This window comes from Somniosus microcephalus, chromosome 4 (assembly GCF_052327205.1).
Source record: "Somniosus microcephalus isolate GS21.2 chromosome 4, FLI_Smic_1.0, whole genome shotgun sequence".
NCBI lineage: Eukaryota > Metazoa > Chordata > Chondrichthyes > Squaliformes > Somniosidae > Somniosus > Somniosus microcephalus.
This window is the reverse complement of record NC_140990.1, coordinates 338,686,580-338,708,834: the sequence shown is the minus strand read 5'-3', so window position 1 is coordinate 338,708,834 and position 22,255 is coordinate 338,686,580. Positions and strand designations below refer to the sequence as shown.

Here is a 22,255-nt window from a genome sequence, read left to right as displayed (position 1 = left end):
ATCAATCTCTTGGTCCTTTTTTGCTGAATTCTAAACTGCTCCCAATCCTCAGGCTTGCTACTTTTTCTGGCAACTTTATATGACTCCTCTTTGGATCTAATATTATCTTTAATTTATTTTGTTAGCCATGATTGGGCTGCTTTTCCTTTTGTGTTTTTGCACGGAGAGAGAATGAATGTATAACTGTTGCAATTCATGCATTCGTTCCTTAAATGTTGGCCATTGCCTATCCACCGTCATGCCTTTTAATGAAGCTCCCCAATCTGTCATAGCCAACTCACTCCTCATACCTTCATAGTTTCCTTTCTTTAGATTTAGGACCCTAGTTTCGGATTGGACGTCATCACTTTCCACCTTAATGAAGAATTCTATCATGTTATGGTCACTCTTCCCTAAAGGACCCCGCGCAACAAGATAATTAATTAACCCCTTCTCATTGCACAATACCCAATCTAGGATAGCCTGTTCCCTAGTTGGATCCTCCACGTACTGGTGTAAAAATCCATCTCGTACACACTCCAGGAATTCATCCTCCACAGTATTATTGCTAATTTGGTTTGGCCAGTCTATATGTAGATTAAAGTCACCCATGATTACTGTCGTACCCTTGTTACATGCATCTCTAATTGATGTGAAGATGTGACACACCTCTACCCACCAGTACTGTACCCCAGTGTTACATAGTGACAGACCTGTACCCACCAGTACTGTACCCCAGTGTTATACAGAGACAGACCTGTACCCACCAGTACTGTACCCCAGTGTTATACAGTGACAGTACTGTACCCCAATGTTACTCAGTGACAGACCTGTACCCACCAGTACTGTACCCCAGTGTTATACAGTGACAGACCTGCACCCACCAGTACTGTACCCCAGTGTTACACAGTGACAGACCTGTACCCACCAGTACTGTACCCCAGTGTTATACACTGACAGACCTGTACCCACCAGTACTGTACCCCAGTGTTATACAGCGACAGACCTGTACCCACCAGTACTGTACCCCAGTGTTATACACTGACAGACCTGTACCCACCAGTACTGTACCCCAGTGTTACAGTGACAGACCTGTACCCACCAGTACTGTACCCCAGTGTTATACAGTGACAGACCTGTACCCACCAGTACTGTACCCCAGTGTTATACAGCGACAGACCTGTACCCACCAGTACTGTAACCCAGTGTTACACAGTGACAGTACTGTACCCCAGTGTTATATAGTGACAGACCTGCACCCACCAGTACTGTACCCCAGTGTTACACAGTGACAGACCTGTACCCACCAGTACTGTACACCAGTGTTATACAGTGACAGACCTGTACCCACCAGTACTGTACCCCAGTGTTACACAGTGACAGTACTGTACCCTAGTGTTATATAGTGACAGACCTGTACCCACCAGTACTGTGCCCCAGTGTTATACAGTGACTGACCTGTACCCACCAGTACTGTACCCCAGTGTTAGTGACAGACCTGTACCCACCAGTACTGTACCCCAGTGTTATACAGCGACAGAGCTGTACCCACCAGTACTGTACCCCAGTGTTATGCAGCGACAGACCTGTACCCACCAGTACTGTACCCCAGTGTTATACACTGACAGACCTGTACCCACCAGTACTGTACCCCAGTGTTACAGTGACAGACCTGTACCCACCAGTACTGTACCCCAGTGTTACACAGCGACAGACCTGTACCCACCAGTACTGTACCCCAGTGTTATACAGTGACAGACCTGTACCCACCAGTACTGTACCCCAGTGTTATACACTGACAGACCTGTACCCACCAGTACTGTACCCCAGTGTTATACAGCGACAGACCTGTACCCACCAGCACTGTACCCCAGTGTTATACAGTGACAGACCTGTACCCACCAGTACTGTACCCCAGTGTTATACAGGGACAGACCTGTACCCACCAGTACTGTACCCCAGTGTTATACAGCGACAGAGCTGTACCCACCAGTACTGTACCCCAGTGTTATACAGGGACAAACCTGTACCCACCAGTACTGTACCCCAGTGTTATACAGTGACAGACCTGTACCCACCAGTACTGTACCCCAGTGTTACACACTGACAGACCTGTACCCACCAGTACTGTACCCCAGTGTTATACAGGGACAGACCTGTACCCACCAGTACTGTACCCCAGTGTTACACAGTGACAGACCTGTACCCACCAGTACTGTACCCCAGTGTTATACACTGACAGACATGTACCCACCAGTCCTGTACCCCAGTGTTATACACTGACAGACCTGTACCCACCAGTACTGTACCCCAGTGTTATACAGTGACAGACCTGCACCCACCAGTACTGTACCCCAGTGTTATACAGTGACAGACCTGTACTCACCAGTACTGTACCCCAGTGTTATACACTGACAGACCTGTACCCACCAGTACTGTACCCCAGTGTTATACAGCGACAGACCTGTACCCACCGGTACTGTACCCCAGTGTTATACAGCGACAGACCTGTACCCCAGTGTTATACAGCGACAGACCTGTACCCACCAGTACTGTACCCCAGTGTTATACAGTGACAGACATGTACCCACCAGTCCTGTACCCCAGTGTTATACACTGACAGACCTGTACCCACCAGTACTGTACCCCAGTGTTATACAGTGACAGACATGTACCCACCAGTACTGTACCCCAGTGTTATACAGGGACAGACCTGTACCCACCAGTACTGTACCCCAGTGTTACACAGTGACAGACCTGTACCCACCAGTACTGTACCCCAGTGTTATACACTGACAGACCTGTACCCACCAGTACTGTACCCCAGTGTTATACAGTGACAGACCTGCACCCACCAGTACTGTACCCCAGTGTTATACAGTGACAGACCTGCACCCACCAGTACTGCACCCCAGTGTTATACAGCGACAGACCTGTACCCACCAGTACTGTACCCCAGTGTTATACAGTGACAGACCTGCACCCACCAGTACTGTACCCCAGTGTTATACAGCGACAGACCTGTACCCACCAGTACTGTACCCCAGTGTTATACAGTGACAGACCTGTACCCACCAGTACTGTACCCCAGTGTTATACAGCGACAGACCTGTACCCACCAGTACTGTACCCCAGTGTTATACAGCAACAGACCTGTACCCACCAGTACTGTACCCCAGTGTTATACAGCAACAGACCTGTACCCACCAGTACTGTACCCCAGTGTTATACAGTGACAGACATGTACCCACCAGTCCTGTACCCCAGTGTTATACAGCAACAGACCTGTACCCACCAGTACTGTACCCCAGTGTTATACAGTGACAGACCTGTACCCACCAGTACTGTACCCCAGTGTTATACAGCGACAGAGCTGTACCCACCAGTACTGTCCCCCAGTGTTATACACTGACAGACCTGTACCCACCAGTACTGTACCCCAGTGTTATACAGCGACAGACCTGTACCCACCAGTACTGTCCCCCAGTGTTATACAGCGACAGACCTGTACCCACCAGTACTGTACCCCAGTGTTATACAGTGACAGACCTGTACCCACCAGTACTGTACCCCAGTGTTATACACTGACAGACCTGTACCCCCCAGTACTGTACCCCAGTGTTATACAGGGACAGACCTGTACCCACCAGTACTGTACCCCAGTGTTATACAGTGACAGAGCTGTACCCACCAGTACTGTACCCCAGTGTTATACAGGGACAGACCTGTACGCACCAGTACTGTACCCCAGTGTTATACAGTGACAGACATGTACCCACCAGTCCTGTACCCCAGTGTTATACAGTGACAGACCTGCACCCACCAGTACTGTACCCCGGTGTTATACAGGGACAGAGCTGTACCCACCAGTACTGTACCCCAGTGTTATACAGTGACAGACCTGCACCCACCAGTACTGTACCCCAGTGTTATACAGTGACAGACATGTACCCACCAGTCCTGTACCCCAGTGTTATACAGTGACAGACCTGTACCCACCAGTCCTGTACCCCAGTGTTATACAGCGACAGACCTGTACCCACCAGTACTGTACCCCAGTGTTATACAGTGACAGACATGTACCCACCAGTCCTGTACCCCAGTGTTATACAGTGACAGACCTGTACCCACCAGTCCTGTACCCCAGTGTTATACAGCGACAGACCTGTACCCACCAGTCCTGTACCCCAGTGTTATACAGTGACAGACATGTACCCACCAGTCCTGTACCCCAGTGTTATACAGTGACAGACCTGTACCCACCAGTACTGTACCCCAGTGTTATACAGCGACAGACCTGTACCCCAGTGTTATACAGGGACAGACCTGTACCCACCAGGACTGTACCCCAGTGTTATACAGTGACAGACATGTACCCACCAGTCCTGTACCCCAGTGTTATACAGTGACAGACCTGCACCCACCAGCACTGTACCCCAGTGTTATACAGTGACAGACATGTACCCACCAGTCCTGTACCCCAGTGTTATACACTGACAGACCTGTACCCACCAGTACTGTACCCCAGTGTTACACAGTGACAGACCTGTACCCACCAGTACTGTACCCCAGTGTTACACAGTGACAGACCTGTATCCACCAGTACTGTACCCCAGTGTTACACAGCGACAGACAGCATGTGTGTACACGTTGCTGCGTGCAGCTCTATCTGTGGCATGTTATGGTGCTTGTTTATTTCTCCCTCCCCCCTAGGTGTTTCCATGGTAAGCTCTACTCTGGCTTTGTGCAGCAGAGTGCCTTTGGTGATAGTCCGATAGCTACAGTGCGTAGAGAGTGGACAGACAGTGCAGTGCAGTCCAGGAGTGTCAGGTCCTCCGATAGATACACGTGTGAGTGATACAGGGAGGTTACTGGCGTGTAGTAGTCTTCTTCCCCTGCAAACTGGTCTCAAGGAAATTAAGTAGTTACAGTAAAACACTCGGCTCCTGCAGGCCCTGAGTGCAGAGATCACTAGCCCTAAGACACAGTGAGGCCCGTGACATAGACCAGGAATGCCCTGGGTTCGATCCCTGCTCTGTGCTCGGGCGACGCTGCAGTGGTCCTGTGAAATGGCTCTGCCCCTGAGCTGGGCAGGAGAGAGAAATAAATTCTCACTCCACTGCTGTCGAATAATCTCTGAGTGAGGACAGGGTCTGCCCTCCACGGTGGAATAGTCGGCAGGTATTCGCTGGGCTCACCTGTGAAGACCTGCCACTTGGCTCGGGTGCCATGTGGGGGGCGGGGTCTGGAGGAGTGAGAAATCTGGGGAGAATGGGTGAAAAACTTGCGAGTAGAGAGCGATGAGGGTTCATTGTTTGTAGTCCACAGAAACAGAAATTCCTGTTTGTGGTCGTTTTTCAAAAGGGGGCAAAACCGCTCCGGCTTTTGACTGTTCTGGCTGGGCGGCGAGGGGGCCGGGCGTGGCTGGGGATCAGGGCTGGCGGCCGGGGTGTGGGGGGGGAGGTGCTGGTTGCCGAATCAGGTGGGGCTGGGGGGGGGGGGGGGGGGCGCGAGGCTTGTTTCCGGGGAGGGGGGGTGGGGCTGGTTGGCGGGGTGGGGGGTGCGAGTCTGGTTGCCGGGGCAGGTGGGGTTGGGGCGAGGCTGGTTGCCAGGGTGGTCTGGTTGCTTGGGGGGTGGGGGGGGTGAGGCTGGTTGCCGGGGCAGGTGGGGTTGGGGGGGGGCGAGGCTGGTTGCCAGGGTGGTCTGGTTGCTTGGGGGGGTGGGGGGGGGGAGGTGAGGCTGGTTGCCGGGGCGGTCTGGTTGCCGGGGCGGGGCTGACTCCTGGCGCCTTGTTGGTACTGTTGGAACCCGCTGGAGGGATGATGACAATAAAAGGCCGAATTGCAGTGTCGCCACCAACAGTTTGTTCTCCGTGTGGAGCACGATGACAAAACTCCTTGAAGCGACAATTAGTCTGACCTCTCGCACAGCACGGGCAGCGGATGTGAGCGGTTCTCTCCTATAACGTTACAACTTGGGCAGGGCGAGGGGCAGAGCTGGGATCGCGGTGAGGGGCGGGACCGCGGTGAGGGGCGGGGCTTGTCCCTTGGTGAGGAGCAGAGCTGGGCCGGGGCAAGGGGTGGGCCGCGGTCAGGGGGTTGGGGGCGAGGCTGGTGCGCGTTCTATTTACCCTGTTCTGATTGTCCCATTCCGTCCACAGGGGGAAGACTTTTTCAGCCCGATAATAAACCTTCAGGCCACTAAGGAGAGTCCAAAGCTCATGGTGCTCCCACAGAGCTCCAGCGAGAGGGGGCAGTCGGACCCTCGTCGAGTGCGAGCCTGGATTATTTCTTTCTTTCTTAATTTGAGAGCGATTTCTTGGCCGAGCTTTGCTTGCATTAACTTCCTGCCTTCCTCGTGATGCCCAGGGAACCCGTACAATGAATAGAAAACCCTTCCACTTTTCAGCCGTTTCCTCTCTCCCTGTCCTCTAATGTTTTGCTGTTGCTTTGCACGGCCACTAACCCATTGATTCAATGTCTGGCCCTTCAATCTGCCTGGGACTGTGCAACAGGAGGAGAGGCGGAGACTGTAAGCACTTCCAAAAGAATAAATCTTTTATATGTCACACCTGCCTATCTGGTTTTCATTTCGGTCTTTTTATATTATTTTGTGTGTCTGGGTTTTTAAACTCCTAAAGGTGAGCGATATCCATGCTGGGCATGAAACGCTCGTTCATTTCAGGTACCACGGTGTCGGCATCAAACACTCCCGGGGCAGGGACATTGTGTAATCGAGGGGTTCCTGCTGTTGGATCCCGCTGGAGGGATGGTGACAAAAGGCCGAATTGTAGTGTCTCCACCACAGTTTCTTCTCCGTGTGGTGCACGATCACAAAACCCCTTGAAGCGACGATTAGTCTGACCTCTCACACAGCACGGACAATGGGATTCTCCAGGATTCTGTCCTGTAACGTGGTGGCTCCAATTCACTGTCCCATCGACACCACCTAAGGCCACGTGAGGGATCAGTGATGTAAAGCCCAAGCTTGCCCTTTCGAGTAGTGATAATGGGGGATTTCAATTCTCCAAATATAGGCTGGGAAAATAACGGTAAAGGGCAAAGAGAGGGCGATATTCCTGAAATGTGTACAAGAGAACGTTCTTGACCAGTATATTTTCAGCCCAACGAGGAAGGAAGCAATGCTGGATATAGTTCTGGGGAATGAAGTAGAGCATGTTTCAGTGGGAGAGCATTTGGGGAACAGTGATCACAATATCAGGTTTAGAATAGTTATGGAAAAGGACAAAGAACAATCAGGTGTGAAAATACTTAACTGGAGGGAGGGTTCAGGTAGGTGAGAAAGAAAGACTCTAAGAGAAGGATGAACCATCCGTGGCTAACTAAGGAAGTAAAGGATGGTATCAAATTGAAAACAAAAGCATACAATGTTGTGAAGAATTAGTGAAAGGCCAGCGGATTGGGAAATTTTTTTAAAGCAGCAAAAGACTAAATAAATGATGGAGAATATAGCGTATTGGAGAGTAAGCTAGCAAGAAATATAAAAACAGTAAAAGTTTCTGCAGGTATATAAAAAGGAAGAGAGTAGCTAAAGTAAACGGTCCCGTAGAGGATGAGTCTGGGGAATTAATAATGGGAAACGGAAATGGCGGAGACTTTGAACAAATATTTTGTATCGGCCTTCACGGTAGAAGACATTAAAACCATCCCAATAATGGATAATCAAGGGGCTATTGGAGTGGGGGGGAAATTAAAACAATCACTATCACTAGAGAGAAAGTACTAGGCAAACTAATGGGACTAAAGGCGGACAAGTCCCCTGGACCCGATGGCCTGCATCCTAGAGTCTTAAAAGAGGTGGCTGCAGAGATAGTGGATGCATTGGTTGTAATCTACCAAAATTCCCTGGATTCTGGAGAGGTCCCAGCGGACTGGAAAACCGCAAATGTAACGCCCCTATTTAAGAAAGGAGGGAGAGAGAAAGCAGGCAACTGTCGACCAGTTAGCCTAACATCTGTCATTGGGAAAATGCTGGAGTCCATCATTAAGGAAGTGATAGCAGGATATTTAGAAAATCATAATATAGTCAAGCAGAATCTGTGTGGTTTTATGAAAGGGAAATCATGTTTGACAAATTTGCTGGAGTTCTTTGAGGATGTAACGAGCAGGGTGGATAAAGAGGAACCGGTAGATGTCATGTATCTGGATTTCCAGAAGGCATTTGATAAGGTGCCACATAAAAGGTTACTACACAAGATAAGAGCTCACAGGGTTGGGGGGGTAATATATTAGCATGGATAGAGGATTGGCTAACTAACAGAAAACAGAGTGTCTGGATAAATGGGCCATTTTCAGGTTGGTAAACTAACTGGTGGGGTGCCACAGGGATCAGTGCTGGGGCCTCAACTATTTACAATCTATATTAATGACTTGGATGAAAGGACCGAGTGTACTGTTGCCAAATTTGCTGATGATACAAAGATAGGTGGGAAAGCAAATTGTGGAGGACGCAAAGAATCTCCAAAGGGATATAGATAGGCTAAGTGAGTGGGCAAAAATCTGGCAGATGGAGTTTAATGTGGAAAAATGCGAGGTTATCCACTTTGGTAGGAAAAATAAAGCAAATTATTATTTATCGGGATCGATTACAAAATGCTGAGGTACAGCAGGATCTGGGGGTCCTTGTACATGAATCACAAAAAGTTAGCATGCAGGTACAACAAGTAATTAGGAAGGCAAATGGAGTGTTGGCCTTTATTGCAAAGTGAATGGAGTATAAAAGTAGGGAAGTCCTGTTACAACTGTAAGACCACACCTGGCGTACTGCGTACAGTTTTGGCCTCCTTATTTAAGGAAGGATATACTTGCATTGGAGGTAGTTCAGAGAAGGTTCACGAGGTTGATTCCAGAGATGAAGGGGTTGTTTTATGAAGAAAGGTTGAGCCTATACTCATCGGAGTTTAGAAAAATGAGGTGTGATCTTATTGCAACATATAAGATTCTGAAGGGGATTGATGGGGTAGATGCAGAGAGGATGTTTCCACTCGGAGAATCTAGAGCTCGGGGGCATAGTTTCAGAATAAGGGGGCACCCTTTTAAATTAGAAATGAGGAGGAATTTCTTCTCAGAGGGTCGTGAATCTTTGGAATTCTCTTCCCCAGAGAGCTGTGGAGGTTGGGTCATTGAATATATTTAAGGTGGAGATAGACAGATTTTTGAATAAGGGAGTCGAGGGTTATGGGGAGCGGGCAGGGAAGTGGGGTTGAGGCCAAGATCAGATCAGCCATGATCTTATTGAATGGCGGAGCAGGCTCGAGGGGCCGAATGACCTACTCCTGCTCCTACGTCTTATGTTATAAAATTCCAACAGGACTAGACAGATTAGATGCTGGAAGGATGTTCCCGATGGCGGGGGAGTCCAGAACCAGGGGTCACAGTCTAAGGATAAGGGGTAAGCCATTTAGGACTGATGAGGAGGAATTTCTTCACCCAGAGAGTGGTGAAGCTGTGGAATTCTCTACCACAGAAGGCAGTTGAGGCCAATTCATTAAATATATTCAAGAAGGAGTTGGATACATTTCTTAAGGCTAAAGGGATCAAGGGATATGGGGAGAAAGCAGGGACAGGGTACTGAATTTGGATGATCAGCCATGATCTCATTAAATGGCGGAGCAGGCTCGAGGGGCCGAATGGCCTACTCCTGCTCCTATCTTCTATGTTTCTATGAGTCACCCCCAGTATCCTAGCAAATATTTATCCTTCAGTCAACATCACTAAGCAGATTATCTGGCCATTATCTCATTGCTGTTTGTGGGAGCTTGCTGTGCGCAAATTGGCTGCCACATTTCCTACATTACAACAGTGATTACACTCCAAAAGTACTTCATTGGCTGTAAAGCGCTTTGGGACGTCCTGTGGTCATGAAAGGTGCTATAAAATTGCAAATCTTTTTTTAAGGGGCCACACAAGAGGTTATTCCACATTAGGGCTCGTGGGATTGGGGGTGATATATTAGCATGGATTGAGGATTGGTTAACGGACAGAAAATAGAGAGTAGGAATAAATGGGTCATTTTTGGGTTGGCAGGCTGTAACTAGTGGGATACCGCAAGGATCAGTGCCTGGGCCTCAGCTATTCACAATCTATATCAATGACTTAGATGAAGGGAACCGAGTGTAACTTACCCATGTTTGCTGATGATACAAAGCTAGGTGGAAATGTAAGCTGTGAGGAGGTTGCAATGGGATATAGACAGGTTACAGGAAACTCTTTTTTTATCCAGCACCAACGGGACTGGCGTGGTGCTGGTTTATCAAAAAGTCCGGATTACAGAGAGGTATAGTTAAAAGGTACGAGAGCTCCATACACAGCAACAAATCCAGGCTTCCCTGTTGCTTAGCGACATGTGCAAGAACCCCGGCCACAGACCAAGCATCCCTGTTGCTTAGCAACATGTGCAGGAACCCCGATTGCACAGCCACAGATTGAGGAACGGCCACTAATATGAAGTGAAACTTATCTGAACCTACTCCTGAATTTTGCCGGTTAACAGAGATTTCCGGTTATTTAGGTGCTGGTAAATCGAGAGTTTCCTGTAACTTCATCGTATCATGTGACTACCAGGATGGCAGAAGATGAATTGGGTGGACCTTGGTCTATTTTTGTCCAGCAGTTCCTATGTGCCTATCGGGGAATATAGTGTCACACAGGGTCACCTCTGGAAACTGCAATCTGCCGTGAACAGGAATAGAGGGAGTTAAAGAAAGAAAGACTTACATTTCTATAGCGCCTTTCATGACCACCAGACGTCCCAAAGTGCTTTACAGCCAATGAAGTACTTTTGAAGTGTAGTCACTGTGTAAATGTAGGAAATGTGGCAGCAATTTGCGCACAGCAAGCTCCCACAAACAGCAATGTGATAATGATCAGATAATCTTTTTTTAATGATGTTGATTGAGGGGTAAATATTGGCCCCAGGACACCAGGGATAACTCCCCTGCTCTTCTTCGAAATAGTGGCCGCGGGATCTTTTACATCCACCTGAGCGAGCAGACGGGGCCTGGATTTAACGTCTCATCCGAAAGACGGCACCTCCGACAGTGCAGCACTCCCTCAGTACTGCACTGGGAGTGTCAGCCTCGATTTTTGTGCTCAAGTCTCTGGAGTGGGACTATGAACCCATGACCTTCTGACTCAGAGGCAAGGGTGCTGCCCACTGAGTCAAGGCTGACACTAAGTCGGCTGAGGGCCTGAAAAGTAACAACACCATACACAGCAATCCCTTCAATTTGGATGGTACACTATATTGATCAGTTGCACATCCATTAGTAAATGCCACTTGCCTTCATAGATAGGAAGAACATGTATTTCTATAGCACCTTTCATGATGTCCCAAATCGCTTTACAGCCAATGAAGTACTTTTGAAGTGTAGTCACTGTTGTAATGTCGGAATCATGACAACCAGCTTGCGCACAGCAAAGTCCCAAAAACAGCAAGTAAGTTAAATATTTTAGGTGTTGGTTGAGGGATAAATATTGGAGAACTTCCCTGCTCTTGGAATAGCACCTTTACATCTACCTGAGAGGGCAGACGGGGCCTCGGTTTAACATTTCATTCGAAAGACGGCCCCTCCGACAGTGCAGCCCTCCCTCAGCACTGCACTGGGACTTACAGCCTCGATTATGTACTCAAGTCTCCTAGAGTCGGAGTTTGAACCCACAACCTTCTGATTGCGAGGCGAGAGCGCTACCCACAGAGCCACAGCTCATGCTTCATGTGCCAACTTTCTTCAGGCCTGTTGGAGTGACGTGCACCCCTGGTATGTTCCTTGCATAACTTTGTGTCGCCTACAAACAGACACTGTGCTTTCCCGGCCAGTATGAAGGACAGCAATAAACACATTGCTGCAGCTCCTTGATGGTCCAGTGAGTAAAGGCACGAGATAACTGAACCAATCCCGGATCTGTGCCATGTTACCTGAACTCAGCTGGGGACAGGGCCAGGACTGCTGTGATAGAGTCTTATAGCACAGCAGGAGGCCATTTGGCCCATTGTACCTGTACCAGCTCTTTGAAAGAACTCTCCAATTAATCTCACTCCCCCTGCTCTTTCCCCCTGCAAGTTTCTCCTTTTCAAGTATTTATCCAATTCCCTTTTGAAAGTTATTATTGAATCTGTTTCCACCGCCCTTTTAGGCAGCGCGTTCCAGATCACAACGTAAAACATTTTTCCCTCATCTCACCGCTGGTTCTTTTGCCAATGATCTTCAATCTGTGTCCTCTGGTTACCGACCCTCCCGCCAGTGGAAACAGTTTCTCCTTATTTACTCTACCTGGTCTCAAAGCTCCAGGTTCACGGAGTGGGGAGAAACAGTCAGGGTTCTGCTCTCGATGATCCGGTGACACAGCTGGAAGTGTGGACTGACTGTGTTGTCCTCCACAGTCACTGTCTGGGCTTACGGGTCAACACCTTCTGAGGCGGACAACTAGCACCTCCTGACCGAGACGAGCTAAGTCAGTACAGATGAGGCACTGACTCCCTGTGTGGCTGAGTCCCAGACCTGTACCTCACTCCAGCCCGAGTTACCACATGCGGGAGAAGCGGGGTAAATGTTACAATCCAGTTTACTGTTTTTTGTTCCTCATGTCAGGTGCGGAATCCAGTGCGTGAGCTGGGGTTGGGGATTTGATGTCTCTGCTCCAGACTCCATCCAGTATTTCACAGAGGGAGCTATCTGCATGCGTGAACCTAGACAGTGAATCTCCACTGGTAATTGGACTGTGGGGGGCTTCACAGCCAAGCCCGATTCTGTCACACTCACCCACTGAGAGGAAGTGTGGCTTTGGGAATGTGTGTAACATAAAAATAGCTGTGGTCCCTACAAACCTGCTTTGCAGTTGCTAGTCCCAATCAACTGGGGAGAGACCAAAACTAGGGGGCCATAAATATAAGATGGTCACTAATAAATCCAATAGGGAATTCAGGAGTAACCTCTTTACCCAGAGAGTGGTGAGAATGTGGAACTCGCTACCACAGGGAGTGGTTCAGGCAAATAGTATAGATGCATTTAAGGGGAAGCTAGATAAATACGAAGGAGAAAGAAATAGAAGGACATGCTGACGGGGTGAGATGAAGAGGGGTGGGAGGAGGCTCGGGTGGAGCATAAATACCGGCATAGGCCTGTTGGGCCGAATGGCCAGTTTCTGTGCTGTAATTTCGATGTAATAGAGATTCAGTCTGTACGACAGCAGGAGGTTGTCAGCTTCATCTTTTATTCCACCAGGTCAGATAAACAAATACAGTTACAATCAAATCGTCAGATTCCCACATTACCCTCCCTACATTTCTATACTGAGGGGCTCATTGTTTTAGACAGAGATAATAGTTTAAACTTCAACGGAAGCCCATTGGAATATACAATGAGTACACAGAACACACATCGACTATATGGGAATACACAGCGACTATACGGGAATACACAGCGACTATATGGGAATACACAGTGACTATACGGGAATACACAGCGACTATATGGGAATACACAGTGATTATATGGGAATACACAGTGATTATACGGGAATACACAGCGACTATGTGGGAATACACTGCGACTATATGGGAATACACAGTGATTATACGGGAATACACTGCGACTATGGGAATACACAGTGACTATACGGGAATACACAGCGACTATATGGGAATACACAGCGACTATACAGGAATACACATCAAGTATATGGGAATACACAGCGACTATATGGGAATACACAGCGACTATACAGGAATACACATCAAGTATATGGGAAGACACTGCGACTATGGGAATACACAGTGATTATATGGGAATACACAGTGACTATATGGGAATACACAGTGATTATATGGGAATACACAATGATTATACGGGAATACACAGCGACTATGGGAATATACACAGTGATTATATGGGAATATACACAGTGATTATATGGGAATATACACAGTGATTATATGGGAATACACAGCGACTATATGGGAATATACACAGTGATTATATGGGAATACACAATGATTATATGGGAATATACACAGTGATTATATGGGAATACACAGCGACTATATGGGAATACACTGATTATACGGGAATACACAGCGACTATATGGGAATACACAGTGATTATATGGGAATACACAATGATTATACGGGAATACACAGCGACTATATGGGAATACACTGATTATACGGGAATACACAGCGACTATATGGGAATACACATCGAGTATATGGGAATATACACAGTGATTATATGGGAATACACAATGATTATACGGGAATACACAGCGACTATGGGAATATACACAGTGATTATATGGGAATACACAATGATTATATGGGAATATACACAGTGATTATATGGGAATACACAGCGACTATATGGGAATACACTGATTATACGGGAATACACAGCGACTATATGGGAATACACAGTGATTATATGGGAATACACAATGATTATACGGGAATACACAGCGACTATATGGGAATACACTGATTATACGGGAATACACAGCGACTATATGGGAATACACATCGAGTATATGGGAATATACACAGTGATTATATGGGAATACACAATGATTATACGGGAATACACAGCGACTATATGGGAATACACTGATTATACGGGAATACACATCGAGTATATGGGAATATACACAGTGATTATATGGGAATACACAATGATTATACGGGAATACACAGCGACTATATGGGAATACACTGATTATACGGGAATACACTGCGGCTATATGGGAATACACATCGAGTATATGGGAATACACAGCGATTATACGGGAATACACAGTGATTATACGGGAATACACAGTGATTATACGGGAATACACAGTGATTATACGGGAATACACAGTGATTATATGGGAATACACAGCGACTATACGGGAATACACTGTGACTATATGGGAATACACATCGAGTATATGGGAATACACAGTGATTATACGGGAATACACAGTGATTATACGGGAATACACAGCGACTATACGGGAATACACAGCGACTATATGGGAATACACATCGAGTATATGGGAATACACAGTGATTATATGGGAATACACAGCGACTATACGGGAATACACAGCGACTATATGGGAATACACAGCGACTATACGGGAATACACTGTGACTATATGGGAATACACATCGAGTATATGGGAATACACAGTGATTATACGGGAATACACAGTGATTATATGGGAATACACAGTGATTATATGGGAATACACAGCGACTATACGGGAATACACTGTGACTATATGGGAATACACATCGAGTATATGGGAATACACAGTGATTATACGGGAATACACAGCGACTATACGGGAATACACAGCGACTATATGGGAATACACATCGAGTATATGGGAATACACAGTGATTATATGGGAATACACAGCGACTATACGGGAATACACAGCGACTATATGGGAATACACAGCGACTATATGGGAATACACAGCGACTATACGGGAATACACTGTGACTATATGGGAATACACATCGAGTATATGGGAATACACAGTGATTATACGGGAATACACAGTGATTATATGGGAATACACAGTGATTATATGGGAATACACAGCGACTATACGGGAATACACTGTGACTATATGGGAATACACATCGAGTATATGGGAATACACAGTGATTATACGGGAATACACAGCGACTATACGGGAATACACAGCGACTATATGGGAATACACATCGAGTATATGGGAATACACAGTGATTATATGGGAATACACAGCGACTATACGGGAATACACAGCGACTATATGGGAATACACAGCGACTATATGGGAATACACAGCGACTATATGGGAATACACAGCGACTATATGGGAATACACAGCGACTATATGGGAATACCCCGCCCCACCACCACCCTAACCTCCGCCCCCACCACCACCCCATCCGACAGAGTCAGGACACCCTGAATAACATCACTGGAATCTCCAGACATTCTCTCTTCCCTAGATTATTAGCTCTAAGTACATTGGAATGGTTCCTGAAACTTTCCCCTCATGATTTTCACTCCAGAATTTCTTCCGTTTCCTGCTTCTCAGAAACCACCTTCCCATCAACGACCTTCTGAGAAATGATGATGACTTTCTTAGCGGTTTTCCTTGAATCTGCAATAGATTTGGAAGGAGAATAGTGAGTTTGCGGGAATATGTGGGGAACACAGTAAGTGCACGGGACTAAATTGAAATACACAGGAACAGGAGGAGGCCACTCAGCCCCTCGAGCCTGTTCCACCCTTCAATCAGATCCTGGCTGATCTGTCCCTCAAACCCATTTCCCTGCCTTTGCTCCGTATCCCTTGATACTCTTACCCAACAAAAATCTATCGATCTCAGTCTTGAAAATTTCAATTGGCCCCCAGCACCCACAGCCTTTTAGGGGAGAGAGTTCCAGATTTCCACTAATCTTGGTATGAAAAAGTGCTCTGTCCCTGGTGAAAGGTTCCAATAACATCCCTGCAATTGGTGTTAAACTGACAGGTCTGTAGTTACATAGTGTCGCCTTCTTCCCTTCAATAATGGAGTAAGATTTGTAAAAGGCACAATTCCTGAATCTAGAGAGCTTTGGAAAATTAGGACCAGTGCATCTGCAATTTGCTCACCTATTTATTTTAATATTTTGGAGTGGAGACCATAGGGTCCTGGCAATTTGTCCATCTTAAGTCCCATTATTTTCTCCATTACCATTTTTGTAATTTATATTAAATCTGTTAAGTTGCTCCCCTTGACTTATATTTAGGTTCCCTAGTACCCAAAAGTAAGTCAAAGGGAGGAACTTAGTGGATTTGATAGACTACACAGTGAGTCTGCGTTGAGTTAGCTGACCCCAAGTGGAACACTGGTAGCACCAGTTCAATTGGGTTCAGAGCCATCTGGACCGGAGAGGTGAGAAGTCAGCCAGAAATTACAGTCCTTACTGCTACCCAGAAATTTCTGCGGGAAGAGACATGCACGTGGACACTGGGTGGTCCAGGATTGATGCTGCCAAGATGCCCCCGTCAGTTGAAGAGCCTGCCGACACACCTGCCATGTGGTAGAGCCAGGTAGCTGTGCCACTTCCTCTGTGCAGTACAGTCACCAACTCACCTCCAAAGCCTGAAGCTGCCCTTAAGTGATCTGATTGAGTGAATCTGGAAAAACAGAAACATGTTTGAGCACAGCGGAGTCATCGTTTTCACTGAGTTACCGAGGGCTATGGTCGGGTCGCTACCTCAGTTCGGGAGGCTTCATCACATGATCGCTTGTCCTTAACCGCCGCTCCCCCACTCCCATGATTGGCAATCGGACAATCGGCACGATGGGCCAAGTGGCCTCCTTCTGTGCTGTAAGATTCTCTGATTCTATTGAATCTCCTGCTTTCCTCTGCAAATATTATTCCCTGTTCTGCCTTCAACATACCATCCAGTGCCAGGGCACAATTCTACAGCCAGTGGGTGCCCAGTAGTGCCTCGCCCGATTCTGAGAGCATGGACAGTACATGTTGGCAGAGTATTTAACTGTGGGCAAATTCAAAGCTAAGAACAATTCAATTCTTAAACAGTGTCACCACACTCACTTTACTCTGTAACTAACCCGTGGTGTACCTGCCCTGGGAGTGTTTGATGGGACAGTGTAGAGGGAGCTTTACTCTGTATCTAACCCGTGCTGTACCTGCCCTGGGAGTGTTTGATGGGGACAGTGTAGAGGGAGCTTTACTCTGTATCTAACCCGTGTGTACCTGCCCTGGGAGTGTTTGATGGGACAGTGTAGAGGGAGCTTTACTCTGTATCTAACCCGTGCTGTACCTGCCCTGGGAGTGTTTGTTGCGGCAGTGTAGAGGGAGCTTTACTCTGTATCTAACCCGTGCTGTACCTGCCCTGGGGGTGTTTGATGGGGTAGTGTAGAGGGAGCTTTACTCTGTATCTAACCCGTGCTGTACCTGCCCTGGGAGTGTTTGATGGGACAGTGTAGAGGGAGCTTTACTCTGTATCTAACCCATGCTGTACCTGCCCTGGAAGTGTTTGATGGGACAGTGTAGAGGGAGCTTTACTTTGTATCTAACCCGTGCTGCACCTGCCCTGGGAGTGTTTGATGGGACAATGTAGAGGGAGCTTTACTCTGTATCTAACCCGTGCTGTACCTGCCCTGGGAGTGTTTGATGGGACAGTGTAGAGGGAGCTTTACTCTGTATCTAACCCGTGCTGTACCTGCCCTGGGAGTGTTTGATGGGGGCAGTGTAGAGGGAGCTTTACTCTGTATCTAACCCCGTGCTGTACCTGCCGTGGGAGTGTTTGATGGGACAGTGTAGAGGGAGGTTTACTCTGTATCTAACCCGTGCTGTACCTGCCCTGGGAGTGTTTGATGGGACAGTGTAGAGGAAGCTTTACTCTGTATCTAACCTGTGCCGTACCTGCCCTGGGAGTGTTTGATGGGACAGTGTAGAAGGAGCTTTACTCTGTATCTAACCCATGCTGTACCTGCCCTGGGAGTGTTTGATGGGACAGTGTAGAGGGAGCTTTACTCTGTATCTAACCCATGCTGTACCTGCCCTGGAAGTGTTTGATGGGACAGTGTAGAGGGAGCTTTACTCTGTATCTATCCCGTGCTGTACCTGCCCTGGGAGTGTTTGATGGGACAGTGTAGAGGGAGCTTTACTCTGTATCTAACCTGTGCCGTACCTGCCCTGGGAGTGTTTGATGGGACAGTGTCGAAGGAGCTTTACTCTGTATCTAACCCATGCTGTACCTGCCCTGGGAGTGTTTGATGGGACAGTGTAGAGGGAGCTTTACTCTGTATCTAACCCATGCTGTACCTGCCCTGGAAGTGTTTGATGGGACAGTGTAGAGGGAGCTTTACTCTGTATCTATCCCGTGCTGTACTTGTCATGGAGTGTTTGATGGGACAGTGTAGAGGGAGCTTTACTCTGTACCTAACCCATGCTGTACCTGCCCTGGGAGTGTTTGATGGGACAATGTAGAGGGAGCTTTACTCTGTATCTAACCCGTGCTGTACCTGCCCCGGGAGTGTTTGATGGGACAGTCTAGAGGGAGCTTTACTCTGTATCTAACCCGTGCTGTACCTGCCCTGGGAGTGTTTGATGGGGACAGTGTAGAGGGAGCTTTACTCTGTATCTAACCCGTGCTGTACCTGCCCTGGGAGTGTTTGATGGGACAGTGTAGAGGGAGCTTTACTCTGTATCTAACCCGTGCTGTACCTGCCCTGGGAGTGTTTGATGGGACAGTGTAGAGGGAGCTTTACTCTGTATCTAACCCGTGCTGTACCTGCCCTGGGAGTGTTTGATGGGACAGTGTAGAGGGAGCTTTACTCTGTATCTAACCTGTGCTGTACCGGCCCTGGGAGTGTTTGATGGGACAGTGTAGAGAGAGCTTTACTCTGTATCTAACCCGTGCTGTACCTGTCCTGGGAGTGTTTGATGGGACAGTGTAGAGGGAGCTTTACTCTGTATCTAACCCGTGCTGTACCTGCCCTGGGAGTGTTTGATGAGACAGTGTAGACGGAGCTTTACTCTGTATCTAACCCGTGCTGTACCTGCCCTGGGAGTGTTTGATGGGACAGTGTAGAGAGAGCTTTACTCTGTGTCTAACCCGTGCTGTACCTGCCTGGGAGTGTTTGATGGGGACAGTGTAGAGGGAGCTTTACTCTGTATCTAACCTGTGTTGTACCTGCCCTGGGAGTGTTTGATGGGACAATGTAGAGGGAGCTTTACTCTGTATCTAACCCGTGCTGTACCTGCCCTGGGAGTGTTTGATGGGACAGTGTAGAGGGAGCTTTACTCTGTATCTAACCCGTGCTGTACCTGCCCTGGGGGTGTTTGATGGGACAGTGTAGAGGGAGCTTTACTCTATATCTAACCCGTGCTGTACCTGCCCTGGGAGTGTTTGATGGGACAGTGTAGAGGGAGTTTTACTCTGTATCTAACCCGTGCTGTACCTGCCCTGGAAGTGTTTGATGGGACAGTGTAGAGGGAGCTTTACTCTGTATCTATCCCGTGCTGTACCTGCCCTGGGAGTGTTTGATGGGACAGTGTAGAGGGAGCTTTACTCTGTATCTATCCCGTGCTGTACCTGCCCTGGGAGTGTTTGATGGGACAGTGTAGAGGGAGCTTTACTCTGTATCTAACCCGTGCTGTACCTGCCCTGGGAGTGTTTGATGGGACAGTGTAGAGGGAGCTTTACTCTGTATCTAACCCATGCTGTACCTGCCCTGGGAGTGTTTGATGGGACAGTGTAGAGGGAGCTTTACTCTGTATCTAACCTGTGCTGTACCTGCCCTGGGAGTGTTTGATGGGGACAGTGTAGAGGGAGCTTTACTCTGTATCTAACCCGTGCTGTACCGGCCCTGGGAGTGTTTGATGGGACAGTGTAGAGAGAGCTTTACTCTGTATCTAACCCGTGCTGTACCTGTCCTGGGAGTGTTTGATGGGACAATGTAGAGGGAGCTTTACTCTGTATCTAACCCGTGCTGTACCTGCCCTGGGAGTGTTTGATGAGACAGTGTAGAGGGAGCTTTACTCTGTATCTAACCCGTGCTGTACCTGCCCTGGGAGTGTTTGATGGGACAGTGTAGAGAGAGCTTTACTCTGTATCTAACCTATGCTGTACCTGTCCTGGGAGTGTTTGATGGGACAGTGTAGAGGGAGCTTTACTCTGTATCTAACCCGTGCTGTACCTGCCCTGGGAGTGTTTGATGAGACAGTGTAGAGGGAGCTTTACTCTGTATCTAACCCGTGCTGTACCTGCCCTGGGAGTGTTTGATGAGACAGTGTAGAGGGAGCTTTACTCTGTATCTAACCCGTGCTGCACCTGCCCTTGGGAGTGTTTGATGGGACAGTGTAGAGGGAGCTTTACTCTGTATCTAACCCGTGCTGTACCTGCCCTGGGAGTGTTTGATGAGACAGTGTAGAGGGAGCTTTACTCTGTATCTAACCCGTGCTGTACCTGCCCTGGGAGTGTTTGATGGGACAGTGTAGAGGGAGCTTTACTCTGTATCTAACCCGTGCTGTACCTGCCCTGGGAGTGTTTGATGGGACAGTGTAGAGGGAGCTTTACTCTGTATCTAACCTGTGCTGTACCTGCCCTGGGAGTGTTTGATGGGACAGTGTAGAGGGAGCTTTACTCTGTATCTAACCCGTGCTGTACCTGCCCTGGGAGTGTTTGATGGGACAGTGTAGAGGGAGCTTTACTCTGTATCTAACCTGTGCTGTACCTGCCCTGGGAGTGTTTGATGGGACAGTGTAGAAGGAGCTTTACTCTGTATCCAACCCGTGCTGTACCTGCCCTGGGAGTGTTTGATGGGACAGTGTAGAGAGAGCTTTACTCTGTATCTAACCTATGCTGTACCTGTCCTGGGAGTGTTTGATGGGACAGTGTAGAGGGAGCTTTACTCTGTATCTAACCTATGCTGTACCTGTCCTGGGAGTGTTTGATGGGACAGTGTAGAGGGAGCTTTACTCTGTATCTAACCCGTGCTGTACCTGCCCTGGGAGTGTTTGATGGGACAGTGTAGAGGGAGCTTTACTCTGTATCTAACCCATGCTGTACCTGACCTGGGAGTGTTTGATGAGACAGTGTAGAGGGAGCTTTACTCTGTATCTAACCCATGCTGTACCTGCCCTGGAAGTGTTTGATGGGACAGTGTAGAGGGAGCTTTACTCTGTGTCTAACCCGTGCTGTACCTGCCTGGGAGTGTTTGATGGGGACAGTGTAGAGGGAGCTTTACTCTGTATCTAACCTGTGTTGTACCTGCCCTGGGAGTGTTTGATGGGACAATGTAGAGGGAGCTTTACTCTGTATCTAACCCATGCTGTACCTGCCCTGGGAGTGTTGATGGGACAGTGTAGAGGGAGCTTTACTCTGTGTCTAACCCGTGCTGTACCTGCCTGGGAGTGTTTGATGGGGACAGTGTAGAGGGAGCTTTACTCTGTATCTAACCTGTGTTGTACCTGCCCTGGGAGTGTTTGATGGGACAATGTAGAGGGAGCTTTACTCTGTATCTAACCCATGCTGTACCTGCCCTGGAAGTGTTTGATGGGACAGTGTAGAGGGAGCTTTACTCTGTATCTATCCCGTGCTGTACTTGTCATGGGAGTGTTTGATGGGACAGTGTAGAGGGAGCTTTACTCTGTATCTAACCCGTGCTGTACCTGCCCTGGAAGTGTTTGATGGGACAGTGTAGAGGGAGCTTTACTCTGTATCTATCCCGTGCTGTACCTGCCCTGGGAGTGTTT

General features: G+C 48.0%; 2 protein-coding genes and 2 non-coding genes across 5 annotated transcripts in view; 3 read left to right on the top strand and 1 right to left on the bottom strand.

Moving 5' to 3' along the window:
- arpc2 (actin related protein 2/3 complex, subunit 2) overlaps positions 1–6,547 on the top strand; it is a 38,872-nt gene extending 32,325 nt beyond the window's left edge. Inside the window, exons 10-11 of one of the 2 annotated variants that reach the window (XM_085986947.1) lie at positions 4,693–4,829; positions 6,140–6,547. In XM_085986947.1, the coding sequence (XP_085843073.1) occupies positions 4,693–4,829; positions 6,140–6,183 (181 nt within the window). In that variant the 3' untranslated portion in view covers positions 6,184–6,547. The remainder of the gene's footprint in view (positions 1–4,692; positions 4,830–6,139) is intronic. The other variant, XM_085986948.1, reaches the window with a different exon arrangement.
- Positions 5,791–5,904, top strand: LOC147120718 (small nucleolar RNA SNORD89). Its single transcript, XR_015078252.1, has one exon. It is a non-coding gene; the product is annotated as a small nucleolar RNA SNORD89 (small nucleolar RNA).
- Positions 6,548–6,740: 193 nt separating the features above from the next.
- On the top strand, positions 6,741–6,849 carry LOC147120716 (small nucleolar RNA SNORD89). The gene has a single exon (XR_015078253.1). It is a non-coding gene; the product is annotated as a small nucleolar RNA SNORD89 (small nucleolar RNA).
- Positions 6,850–15,926: 9,077 nt separating this feature from the next.
- The window catches only part of LOC147120715 (keratin, type I cytoskeletal 18-like), a 73,203-nt gene continuing 66,874 nt past the window's right edge, over positions 15,927–22,255 (bottom strand). The window contains exons 7-8 of the mRNA XM_085986945.1: positions 17,116–17,159; positions 15,927–16,137 (exon numbers count right to left, since the gene is read on the bottom strand). Of these exons, the coding sequence (XP_085843071.1) occupies positions 16,037–16,137; positions 17,116–17,159 (145 nt within the window). The 3' untranslated portion in view covers positions 15,927–16,036. The remainder of the gene's footprint in view (positions 16,138–17,115; positions 17,160–22,255) is intronic.